Source organism: Achroia grisella, unplaced genomic scaffold, assembly GCF_030625045.1.
Source record: "Achroia grisella isolate CSIRO2021 unplaced genomic scaffold, CSIRO_AGI_Agris_v1 utg1320, whole genome shotgun sequence".
NCBI classification, from domain to species: Eukaryota; Metazoa; Arthropoda; class Insecta; order Lepidoptera; family Pyralidae; genus Achroia; species Achroia grisella.
In genome coordinates this window covers 229,689-242,323 of record NW_026712621.1, presented here as the reverse complement: position 1 = coordinate 242,323, position 12,635 = coordinate 229,689, and the positions used below count along the sequence as shown (strand labels likewise).

General features: G+C 32.1%; 1 protein-coding gene across 2 annotated transcripts; it reads right to left on the bottom strand.

Annotated features, from left to right (window-relative positions):
* Window positions 1–3,512: 3,512 nt before the first annotated feature.
* LOC131855188 (ATP-dependent RNA helicase DDX54) lies at window positions 3,513–12,389 on the bottom strand. 2 transcript variants are annotated; one of them, XM_059206431.1, is made up of 13 exons: window positions 12,066–12,389; window positions 11,178–11,357; window positions 10,910–11,093; window positions 10,063–10,409; window positions 9,555–9,765; window positions 8,794–8,912; window positions 8,397–8,510; window positions 7,780–7,971; window positions 7,489–7,602; window positions 6,951–7,063; window positions 6,495–6,630; window positions 5,795–5,951; window positions 3,513–3,729 (listed from the first exon to the last, which is right to left on the bottom strand). In XM_059206431.1, the coding sequence occupies exons 1-13, from the start codon at window positions 12,264–12,266 to the stop codon at window positions 3,551–3,553; spliced, it is 2,247 nt and encodes a 748-aa protein (XP_059062414.1). In that variant the 5' UTR covers window positions 12,267–12,389; the 3' UTR covers window positions 3,513–3,550. The 2 variants fall into 2 exon arrangements, with proteins under 2 accessions (XP_059062414.1, XP_059062415.1); XM_059206432.1 differs by having other exon boundaries at window positions 12,155–12,389.
* Window positions 12,390–12,635: the final 246 nt, after the last annotated feature.

Genomic DNA, 12,635 nt, shown 5'->3' with positions numbered 1-12,635 from the left:
GCGATAAACATTGAGAATATTACTACTACTACTACTACAATGTTTAAACTTAAAAGTATAGCAGAACATATATTCAATAATAAATTCAATGTTTTTAATTGATCGGTGTACCACATAGAATGTGAATACGTTAAAATTTTATAATTCACTAAAGTCGTTTCACACCTCTGAGATTGTATTTTGATGTCGAGGTTAAATTATAAAGCGTTTTACTATTATGATTATGAGACATGGCCAGAGAGTGTTTTTTATAATTCCATAATTATTATTGATAAATTAAAAAGAAAAGCAGGTGTAATAATTTTAGCTATTTCTATGATTGATGTTGACATGTCCCAATCATGTCTCTAATAGAAATATTTGAATTCAAAAACATTTAAATGGTCTGATGAAATCACAAGTAGACACTAGTCATCATACCAAACATTCTATGACATATAAATATAAAATTATTTATTATATAATATGAAATACTCCTAAAAAGTGTGTGAAGACACTTATAAAATAAGTTGTCACAACACTATTCAAATGAGATTATACAATTCGACGTTTGTAAATTAGAATTGGCATGCGACAATTTTCGATTTATTATTATATCGACTTTTCAACGTGAATACAATGTGAGGTTTTGTTGAAATTGTCTACAGTGAATTTCGAACGAGATTTTGATGAATTTGTTTTAATTATAAAAATAAATTTATTTGTCAACCAAAATTAATGTAGTTCTCTTCCATGCTTGTTGAAATAATTTCGAGTGAAATCTCTTTTCATAATTTTTAGCATTATATAATTTCTCTCGTAAAAGGCCAAACCGACAGCCTGCGATAGTACTTGAATTATGAATTTACCCCAAGAAGCGAAATGGAAAATTTAAAATAATTTTAGAACCTGTCATGGTCACTTGATCGATTTAGTTATTAAAAGTTCAGTTTTTTTTTCAAATTTCTACTTTGCTTCTTGATGGTTTAGTATATGAATCTTTTGGTTTTCGGCTTGGTTTACCTTACGACTAACTCTGTATAGGTAGGTTAATCGAAACCGTTATCTCATATGGATGTCAAGTTTTTATTTGTTAATTAATAGCCGTACTATGTCATGAGTAGTCATAAGAATGTTGTCTTTAAAATGAACAATTATTTTAGTTACATTTTGCTGAAATTATATTATGTATCGGTTTAAAATGTTCGCATCATCGGTTAATGTAGTTTCAGATCATCGTACATCACCCATAACGTCCGATTGTCGGGCACGGCTGTTCCTCATAACGAGAATATAGTTTGAGATAATTTATGTAAAATTTAGTGCCATAATTCCACTGTCACTCGCTACCTAAATTATCAGACTTATTCATTTGCTCAATCATATCACTAAAATCACAAGATCGCCCCGTCCATTATAGTTACTTTAGAGTCCCATAGAGCTTTCTAGAAACTAACACTGATAATAAATTTCATATATAAATTGGCTGCGCTTAGGAATGTTAAATTTTGAAAGAAAAAAAAACTGTAAATAGGTAATTGATTATGATAATTTTCGCAAAGAGAAGACTGATTGTTCAGGCATGAAAAGTGGTTTAGGTTTAGATTTCTCAGCCGAGAGTAAATTTAAGTTTTATTTGTAAATTGAGTCAAGCTAGAACAGACATCGGGTTATTATATCTCGTGATTATTAATGATGGAAAAGAAACCGGCTGGTATATAATTATACGAATTGCGAGTCTTATTTAGACGTTTCTTCAGTTATATTTAAAATAGCAATTGCGTGCGTTTTGCTAGATTTTTAAATATTAATTACAATAATCAGATGTCTTTTGCTAGCTTTTATAGTGTAAATGAAATTGCGAAGGAAATTAATTTCCAATGTGTGACTAAAATGCCAAAGCATTGAAGACAAATATGGCATTACATAGATATAATTATATGAATAATTACAAGTAAATTGTTAAAATTAAATATCCAACCCTATGTAAGCAATGTCAGAGACACCAACTTAACTAGGTGGAACTGTATGCGGAACAGTATAATACGTTTTAAATAAATTTATCAATGTTGTACGGTATTGTTTTGGTGTTGTGGATCGGCTTAAGGCCAAAACAAGTTTGTTATAGGGTTGCATAGATTATTTTTATCACTAAATATAATGGAACCAATTTGTTTTGAATAAAATCTTCTGTAATATAATTTTAAAGCGATTCGGTTTTGATAGTTGTTTATATTCGCTTAGTGTAAGCGAGCGAGTGAGATGATTGTTGCCAAATAATGTTAACTCTTTCCCGCAAGATAGAAAGCTTCTATTTTTCGATCTATTCACGAATATTCCGAAACTTCACTGTTACAAATAATTGTATAGTAATAAGGAATGACGGTTTTATAGTCTTGTGTTACATAGGAAGCTTAACGTTATATGATTCATTTGAGAATGCTATATTACAATAGAGAATATGTTATCATCGACGCCATCTTTTTTTGTATCTTTAAATCAATTTTTAACTGGAATATACTGAATGTATGACACATATTATATCAGTCACGTGTTTTTATTATTTTAATTACAATTATTGATTATTTAAATACAATATTTTGGTATAAGAGTATAATTAAATACTTAAATATGATTTATATTTGCATGGAGATTATGTTTTAATATAATTTGTCTGACATTTGGGAACTGGATCTTTCTCATGTCCGAATGTCAAGTAAATAAATATGGTAATAAAGGCGTCGAGTATACTGAATAAGTATAGAATAATATCTCATTAAAATTTCAATATATTTGTTTTGCTAGTGAATATATAGAGATTTTTAGTAATCGCGAATATATATGAAATTGCTAGTTTGCTCATAGGTTTCAATCTTATATAAAATGTCAAGTGTGTGTAAATTATTGTGCGTTGTTATTGGATTATGATAATTATGTAGATAGGACTTATTACTGAAGTACCTTTAAATATTATAAATATGGAATTATATATACTGACATCCATATAATGTTTACTAGTTAAAACCAATAAATCTGTAAATACATTTTCGCTTATGATAATGGTTATAATTATTCCGGATATAATATACTTATTATTAAATCCGATGTCCAATATTTTAAAACTTTTCCTCAGAAAAAAATATTTATCAATGTGTACAGATAATTGTAAGTAGGTACTCTAATGTTTATCTTAATTTTTTAAATATACATATATAAGGATTTTTGTTTGTCTTTTATTAATTCCTATACACAATTATATTTATCATTTATCGTTTAAAAAGCAGCTGGATTATCTTATAATTAGAAAATTATTGACTAAGCTGTCTGTTTATTTGAGAATTAATTAAATAAATAGGCAGTTTTGGCAATATTTACAATTTATACAACTATAAATACTGACAGATGTAACAAAGTTCGATAATCAACTTGCATTTCTAGTGTTTCGAATGAGAATAGATGAGACAACAGTCTATATAATACAACTGCAGATCATTATTTGGGACAATAAAATTTCAATATTAGGTAATTGTTCTATTTAAGATTCGAACATTTATAAAAAAAAATATACACATTATTTCTTCTTCTTTTTCTTGCCCTTCATTTTGTGTTTAAGTTTTTGCTTGATCTTTTCCCTACGGAGGCGCTCCTTCACGATCTTGTGTTTATCACTAAACTCTTTCGAGGATGCTTCCGATTTTTTCTTAGCGACACGTTCGTTGTGCTTCACCCAATGTGGTCGAAACTCTGAGACTGTAAACATCAATAATAATTGATTAACTAAATGGGTATTATAACTAGTAAAGTGTTAATCTTATATATAAAATTCTCGTGTCACAGTTTTCGTTCCCATACTCCTTCGAAACGGCTTGACCGATTCTCATGAAATTTTGTGAGCGTATTGAGTAGGTATGAGAATCGTCCAACATCTATTTTTCATCCCCCTAAATGTTAGGGGTAGTCCACCCCGAAACCCCTCTTTTTTAATTTTAAGGCAAAACAACGTTTGCCGGGACAGCTAGTTTTATATAAAGTTCACTTATATGTATAAACTTTGCTACAGATATCCAATTTCTATGTAACGCCCATTTACCTTATCAGGTAGAATATTCAGATCTGTTTACCTTGTCAGGGAAATATCGTGAACATAGAAATATAATATAGGTTAGTATGAGAGAAGGGATTGTTAATAATGGGAATTAATGGCCCATTCTCTAGCAATGTACCACGTAATATTGATCCCAACGCGGACCAGCTGTAAATAACGGTTTATTCCTGTTGAATTTATTCTCACCTAGTCATTATTTACTGTCTACCAGGATATACTGCGACTAAAACGCATAATTAATATTAAAAATATACAAATTTCTAATATATAAAATACTCGTGTCACGGTTTTTGTTATTAAACACCTCCGAAACGGCTTTATCGCTTATTAAATTTTGTGTATATATCGGACAGGTTTGAGAATCGACCAACATCTATTTTTCATACTCCTCAATTGATAAGGTCACCCTTAAATATTTTGCTTACATTTTTTATTTTTTTTATTTTATGAACATTAAAAATACACACAACCCTAAAATTTTCATACATCCGTCTATCATCAGTCCCTAAATAGCGATATTAGTACTTAAATTTATATGGCAAAACAACGTTTGCCGGAACAGCTATTATACTGCATATCTATAATAAATCTAATTATACATTTAAATTTATTATTTACAACCTTAATTATATCTAATACCTAAGTTATTACCATTTTAATTACAGTCTGTGGTATACAATTCATAGATATTTCACGCAAATTGATTACACAACTAAAGTTTTCCATGCGAGTAATATTGACTGTTCTAGAAATAATGCATAATATATGGTCATGAAACAATTTATATGACACAATTACATAAATGTATTTCTCTTTTGCAACTTCTGTTTTCAATTACTATCGCGTTTTATATTACAGTAATCATAGGCTCTGCTCTTGTGAATTTGAGTAAAGCACCATATGAATTAGTAATATAGGATATATGCATGAAAGTAATCAGTTCAGTTTTTGTATGAAACAGTAAAAAAAAGAAATCTTTGATGAATCCGAAATATCGATTGATATTTGTATACGTGATCGTTTCGAATTAAAATACAAATAAAATGTAGTTAAAAATCATCATCACATCAGCTTTCAAACGAAAAATCAGCATCAAAACCGGTCAATTAGTTTAGGAGCTATGCCATATACAGACACAAACACTTGCCAAACTTATAAGTATAACATTCCTCTTTGCGTTGGGCACTAAAAGTAATAAAAACAAATGTTTGCTTATTGATATTAGTTTGTAATGACAAAATGTACATGAAGTCAGGGTTAGCCCATCTTGGCAAATGGCATATTACTACGATATTTTCCAGGTGAAAACGTGTAAAGGTACGACCTGATATGGAACATTGTTAGCAAGGGAGTCATTAATCCACATTTCGAACAATCCCATTCTCCTCTGACTGTGGTATTAGAAATGTAAGAAATTAATGAAGCTTTGGTATTTATATTATATACTACTATATACTAGCTGTGGCCGTGGTTTCACCCGCAGTAAATGTTGATGTTATACATCAGAATAACATATAAGCTGTAAAGCATTTTTTATATTGCATATTACTGTAAAGTTTCATCAAAATCCGTTTAGTAGTTTTTGCGTGTCAGAGTACCAAACATTCAACCATACTCACAATCTCGCGTTTATAATATTATTAAGATTAAGATAAGAAATAAGATTTCTACGATTACTTTTATTGCAATATGAAAGTCAATATTCGTCACCTGGTTTCTTTCTGTTAGCTTGTGCCGGTGCATCGTCGTCATCGCCATCAGCGTCAGGCGCTGCATTTCTGCGTCGCCAGTCGTCATAGCGTCCGCTACGGAAGCTAGCCGGCACACGCCCGCCGCTCTCAGTGCGGATCATCTTTCGACCACCATCCTATAACCATAATTCCATATGGGTTATCCATAAATTATGTCATACAGTATAACAGACAATGAATGAATGAATTTCGTGTAAAAAAAATGAAATCTAGAACCCCTCCCATTTAGGAAAAGATTTAGTGACATCACGTTTAAAATTTAAGATAATTTTAGATTAAAACACTAAATTTAACTAATATCTGTGACCATCTGTGTGTGAGAGTGGGGGAAATGAGTATACATAATTCCTGGATAGTCCATAATATAAAATTGAATATAACAAGAAGCGATTATATTTGCAGTACCGAAAAATATTGGCTGGCACCGTTGCTGAGGGTTTTGTTATAACAACAACTAATAATATTTATGTTGTCCATCAATAATTGATCGTCGGATCAATTTTCAACCATTGCATGTTGCAACATAATGGTAAGCATGTCAGAATGTACGTACAATTATCAGTCCCCATTGCTGAAAGTTTTGTTGTTATAACTAATAATATTTATGCTGTTTATCAATATTAATGTAAGTCGTTAGAATATAACATATCAGAACGTACAGGGTCGACGTGCACCATCTTCTTCCGCTTCCGGTCCCACCGCAGCTGCGAGCGCGCGGCCCGGGCCGCCTGCCCGCAGTCGGCGCCCAGCTGCAACTCAGCCGCTGCTGCACCCACGTTGAAGTTTACTGCCATACTGCCGGAGAATAACAACACAATGTTGCATTACTGAACTCCGATATTTATTTATTACTCTTTATTGCAGTAAGAAAGGACAGCAGAAAGAATATTTATTGGAGAGATAATGTGATTTTACAGCGTTCTTAAAAATGGGTAGTGATTACGTGCTACATATGAAAGATGGTAGTGAGTTCATAGCACATCACAGATATTTGGTGTCCACAGAGAATGGCCGAATGAGATTTATTCTTTTAGATTAATAATACACTCTCTAGCATTTTTTTGTATGCTGTCACTACGGAAATCACTACACACTAGACTCACTCCTGAACTTACCCCGCTTCAGTATGTTGGTCACTTGCTTGATGAGGAATGTAATTCTCATCACGAATAACCTCCTTCTTTTTCTTTCTATTTGGTTCAATATTCTCAACTAGTATTCCTTCAGCCTAAAAAATCAATATAATTATTAGTTAATATACTAGCTGGCCCACACGACTTCGTATGCTCCACATTTTTGCCGTTATTGCAACATTTTCATTACAGATCCGCTGCTATTGGTCGTGGTGTGGTGTGATAAAACCTTTTTCTATAAATAGGTTAACGAACCAGTTACAAGAATTCTTTAAATAGGTTCAGTAGATTCAGAGATTATACCATACAAGCTCACAACCTTTACCTCTTTAATATTAGTATAGACATATACATGGGTGATGAAATCAGTACTGTTTTCATCATTCTATCATTGCACATATTGAAGAGAGGTATTCTGATAGCCTCATTATTTCCAGCATTAACTCTGTTTTCCTTGGGTTATGGTTATTCCATGTATTTCTAAATAATAGAATATGACAGAGAAGCACTGTCAACATACCAGTAATTTTTTGTTGTCTCTAGTTTTTTGCACCATTTTACCATGAGCATGTTTTTTTGCTTTCATTGCCAAATACATGGGAGAATCATTCTTTGCAGCTAATTCTAAGATAGTCTGAAACAATAAAATAATTATGAAATGAGAAGATTTACCTATTAAGAAGGCCAATGAATGAATATAATAAATAACACAAAAATATTATTATAGTACTGAAATTATCCTTGATGTAATTCGATAAAGATACTAATATTTTATATTAGTAAAGCTTTCACACTATACATAGTAACTCACCCCTTTAGGAGTATAATTCTTGATTTGTTCAACTAGTTTGTTCGCATCGTCCCCGCTGTCCTCAAGCAGAAACGGATGCGTTAAAGCGGGGGGCGTGATAGTTTTGGCGCGCTTATTGGCTTCGGCCGAGGCCGCTTCCCGCCACTTCACGTACTGCTGTAACCCTCGGGAACAGGTTCTAGCTGCCTCTTCCTGGTATTACATTAAGAATTGTAAAATTAATACGTATGTTTTATCGAATTAGGTATTGTTTTGTATAATATATATTCTATTTCATTGCGTTACGTTCTATGGTTGCTCAAATTCCGACAGAATACCCAATTTTATTTAACTTCTAAGCTAAAACACCCAGTGACAATGAAAGTGACTCCCACTCATTATTTACTTTGTAGCATAACTAAGTTCTACTACAACGTTGGTTTTCAATGGTGCTACCATACACGAGTCAGTGTAGCGTATACCTGTATTAAGTAAGTTATTCATCTATTTATTGTCCATATAACGGGATATTTTTAAAATTATGATCGACATATTATATGGGTTTAGCGCCTCTTTTTTTTAACTTAGAATCTTTAACGTAATATGGTTACTATGTTATATACGGGAACATTACTTACAATTTCTGAGTAATTCCTCTCCCAGCTCATCACATCCTGGTGCCGAAGCTCTAACTGGCTGGTCGGCATGATACCCCATACGCCACTAGGACAGGTGAGACCTTTTTCCGTCACCTATAAACGAAGTAGACAATTTTTATAATATTCATCCTAAAGAGCGACTAAAAAACTTTGTGTGGCAATTTATATCTCTTATGATGGAAATACCGATAAGAAACCAAATTAATTCTAGAGACGGTAGTATTACACGTTGGGTTTAGATCATCAAATGAAATGCGGACATGTTCGGCAATATTCCCATTTGGAATAACAAGCTATATTTATTATAATTTAACATAAAATCTAAAATCATCTAAGATTAATCATGTGACTTCTGAAAATTCTGCCTCGGAAATACCTGTGCTGGCGAGAGTAGTTCCGCGCCGAGGAACAGCTGCAGGTCGAGCAGGTGAGCGAGGTCGGCGGCCGCCAGCAGCGACCAAGCGCGGCCCGCACGGCCTGCACGCGCACTGCGCCCTGTGTATAATGACAATGGTTTCAGTTTTTTATGGATGATCATGTAATAGTGCACTCACTTGCGCTAACGGTTTTTGCTGGCGGGGCACCAGTGGAGAATGTAATGAATATCACGATGCTTACTGAATATACGAACTACGACAATACGAACCGCGTGGTGGTCAATCTGACATAGTAATTTATAAGAAATTGGGGTTGTTAGTCCATATTAGTAAAAATCCCCTTCCACCCATAGCTGGTTACAAACAGTCAATTCAATATATATTTTTTTAATAATAGGGTTTCTTTTACTTTATTATTGACTTTATCGACGGTCTAAGGGTTTAGCACGCCGCCTTAATTCCGATTGTCGCGGGTTGGATCCTAGCACGGCACAAACATTTGTATTTATGAGTATGATTGTTTGTATCGGCCTGGGTGTTTTCAATGTATAATATATATGTATTTACGAAAAAAAAGAATTTGTATCAGTTATCTAATGCCCATAACACAAGCTTTAGCTAGCTTAACTTGGGTCTAGATGGCGTTGTGTCAATTTTCCTGAGATTATTATTATTAGACATACATTCATAAGAGAGAGAGAGAGAATTGTCTAGAGTTTATATTAAAATTATTTAAATGAAATGATTATATAATACTAACCCACTCTGTGTACAAACAACTTAGGAGTCGCCGGGAAATTATAATTGATTACAGTATCAAGTGCCGGCAAATCAAGCCCTCTAGCGGCTACGTCGGTAACTAGAAGAACGGAGCATTTCTTGTTTGTGAAACGGCCAAGTGCAATCTTACGGGCCGAGGGATCAAGTCCGGAGTATGCGTATGTTGATGATATACCAGCTCTTTGCAATATCTGAATATATAATTGAAAAAGTTGGAGTAAAATAATATTTAGGAGCCCTACTGTAGTGCTAAACGAATGTTACAGTACAGTATTTTTTTTATACTCTATATTACACTAAATATAAACAATAATTAAAATAGTAACATATCTTTAGTATTTTAATTATTTTTGGTGTAGTGTAATATGATGGTCTTATTGCCAAACAATTTCTTTCAGACTACACTACATACATACATTTCACTACATGAGAAAAGCACACACTTTATAACAGTCTATTTGTGTTAAACAATAAAATATACAACTTACTAAATTTAAGTATTCCACATGATGCTTGGTAGCAGCAAATACAACAGCTTGAGGTGTTTGAGGTGTCAACACCCTATCCAGCAACAATAATAATGCGGCCGTCTTCAATTCTGCCCTCACATACAACCAACCAAGCCATAATGTTGACGGCAGCTTCCAATCTACATCTAATCTGATTAGCACCGGATCCGATAGACCTGCTCTAGCAAATTCCACAAGCATTTTTGGTAATGTCGCCGAAAATAATAGCGTTTGACGGTTGGAAGGCAAACGGGCGACAATTTCTCTTAGTTGCTCGCCAAAGCCAAGCTCAAAGAGGCGGTCAGCCTCGTCGAATACCACAACATCTGTAAAGTAATCATTTCATTATTAAGTTAATGTTCATTTTCAACATTTTCAACATTTGCATGTTATAAATATTATTGCAAATGAGCATGGACAAATATTGAAATAATTAGTGATAATTTCCTAAATCTATAGTCTAATTTATTATGATAACAATAATTTTTAAATACATAGAGAAACATCTAAACTAGACAAATACTTGTGTACTGTAGGGATCAAATACAACCATTAGAAAGTAAATAAAATAAAATAATATAAAAGTAATACTATTTTACCACAGTAGTTCAAAAGCATACAATTGCTTAAAAACATTGCATTTTACAAGTTTAAAAAAAGAAGTAATCTCAAATATAATTTGATATAATTAGTATTATTTAATACATATTATTCAAAGTTTTAGGATGTGGCATGACAATATCTCATTCAAATTAGTAAAACCATTAATTGAGAAATTTCAACAGAAAGTACTAATTACAGTAATAGTATAAATAATTTATCTTACTTATGTTATCCAATTTAAGACTCATTTCGATGCATATGTGAAGGAATCGCCCCGGTGTGGCCACAACAATATCAGGAGATTTTCCTGACATAACACTGAATTGTTGTTCAATGGACTCTCCTCCAAGGATCGCTGCTGACGTGAGCCCTGTAAATTTGCCTAGTTCTCTAACAAATCTTAAAGTCTGAAAAATAATTAAATTTATATTTAGAACAAGGTCATCTATATGTTTTTCCATCAATAAACTGTTTATTGTCCATAGTATTACCTGTAATGCCAATTCTCTAGTCGGGGACAGAATAAGAGCCCTGAAATTCTTCCCTGGCAAAGGTTTGTTAGCTGGTGCTATGAGTTTATCCAATATTGGTAGCACAAAGCATGCTGTCTTGCCTGATCCTGTCCGTGCCATGGCAACCACATCTTTGCCTTCTAATGCCAGTGGAATTGTCTGAGAATTGATAAACATTCATATTATAATATAACTCATATTTTTATCAAGAATATTGTTCGAAGTCTTAATTTCAAATAAACCTTACAGCATGTTAATTTTTAACATTACAATTAATAAAAATATGTGAAGTTTTAGAACTTAAGGAAAGCCTCCTTAAGACATATTGACCATACTTATTACTTAATTGACTAGTCAATTACAGAGTAATAGTGATGAATTTTATAAATCACTTATTTTGTTACACACACACAATGTTATCAGCTCATAATTAGATATAATAATAAGAAATACATGAAAAGATTTTATTCTAGTAAGTTCTTTTTAAGAAATATTTTTTATGTTAAAACAAACATGTCTAATGTTTATGAAACATGACATAAAATACTATATAAACAATTAAATTTTTATACATTCCTTTTGCTAAAAATAAAATAAAAAGATTTAGAGAAATTTGTGTTCCCTTTAACAAATGTATTTTATTTCTTCCATAGTAAATGTCTGAGTAATAAATATACATTTTATTGTGTTTTATTGGCTATATTATAAATTTTAATTTCATTCATAAATTTTTCGGCTTTCCATTGAATGCTGGAAGAAAGTCTTAGAATTATATTCGTCTTATGTATTTTTTTATTCAGTGTGGAATATATTATTAATAAATATTATTCTTCGTATAAATGATAATTGAGGTTATGTTGAAATTACCTTACGTTGAATAGGTGTTGGTTGTTTATACCCTCGCTTAGTTATGCCCTTAATAACATGAAAACTAAGACCCATAGATTGGAAACCACCTGAACTCTTCTTTTTCTTCTTAATATTAGACTGTTCATTCTGCGTGTCTCCTTCGCCTGATGGTACTTCAAACCCAGGGAGATCATCTCCCAACTTCTTAGGTTTTAACATTTTTTCTACATATATATAACTCTATTATTGTATATCAAAAACTTTAGTTTAATGAATATTAAATAATGGATAGTTAATACAATTAAAAATACAAAAGCATCTATGATCACTAAACCCATGTGGGTTTTGTTTTGATTTTATTGATTGACGTCCGCATGACTAGATTTGACAGTAATATTTCGTAGAATGACAGTAAACTGACTACAGAACTGTAGTACGATTGTCCGGTGATTGACATCAATAACGTAGATATGCAAACTGACTAGATGCGATAATATTTTATAGCTAGATGATTCTGATTAAATTTCGAAGAAATCTGCGATAAGTAACAATAATTATTTACTTTAGGGGTGGGAATTCTTTAGGTAA

Coding starts and splice junctions, on each gene's coding strand:
- LOC131855188 (XM_059206431.1), bottom strand. CDS start 12,266: ATGTTAAAACCTAAGAAGTTGGGAGATGATCTCCCTGGGTTTGAAGTA. Junction 11,358..12,065: donor CAACACCTATTCAACGTAAG/GTAATTTCAACA, acceptor ATCAATTCTCAG/ACAATTCCACTGGCATTAGA. Junction 8,511..8,793: donor AACTACTCTCGCCAGCACAG/GTATTTCCGAGG, acceptor CTTCGTTTATAG/GTGACGGAAAAAGGTCTCAC.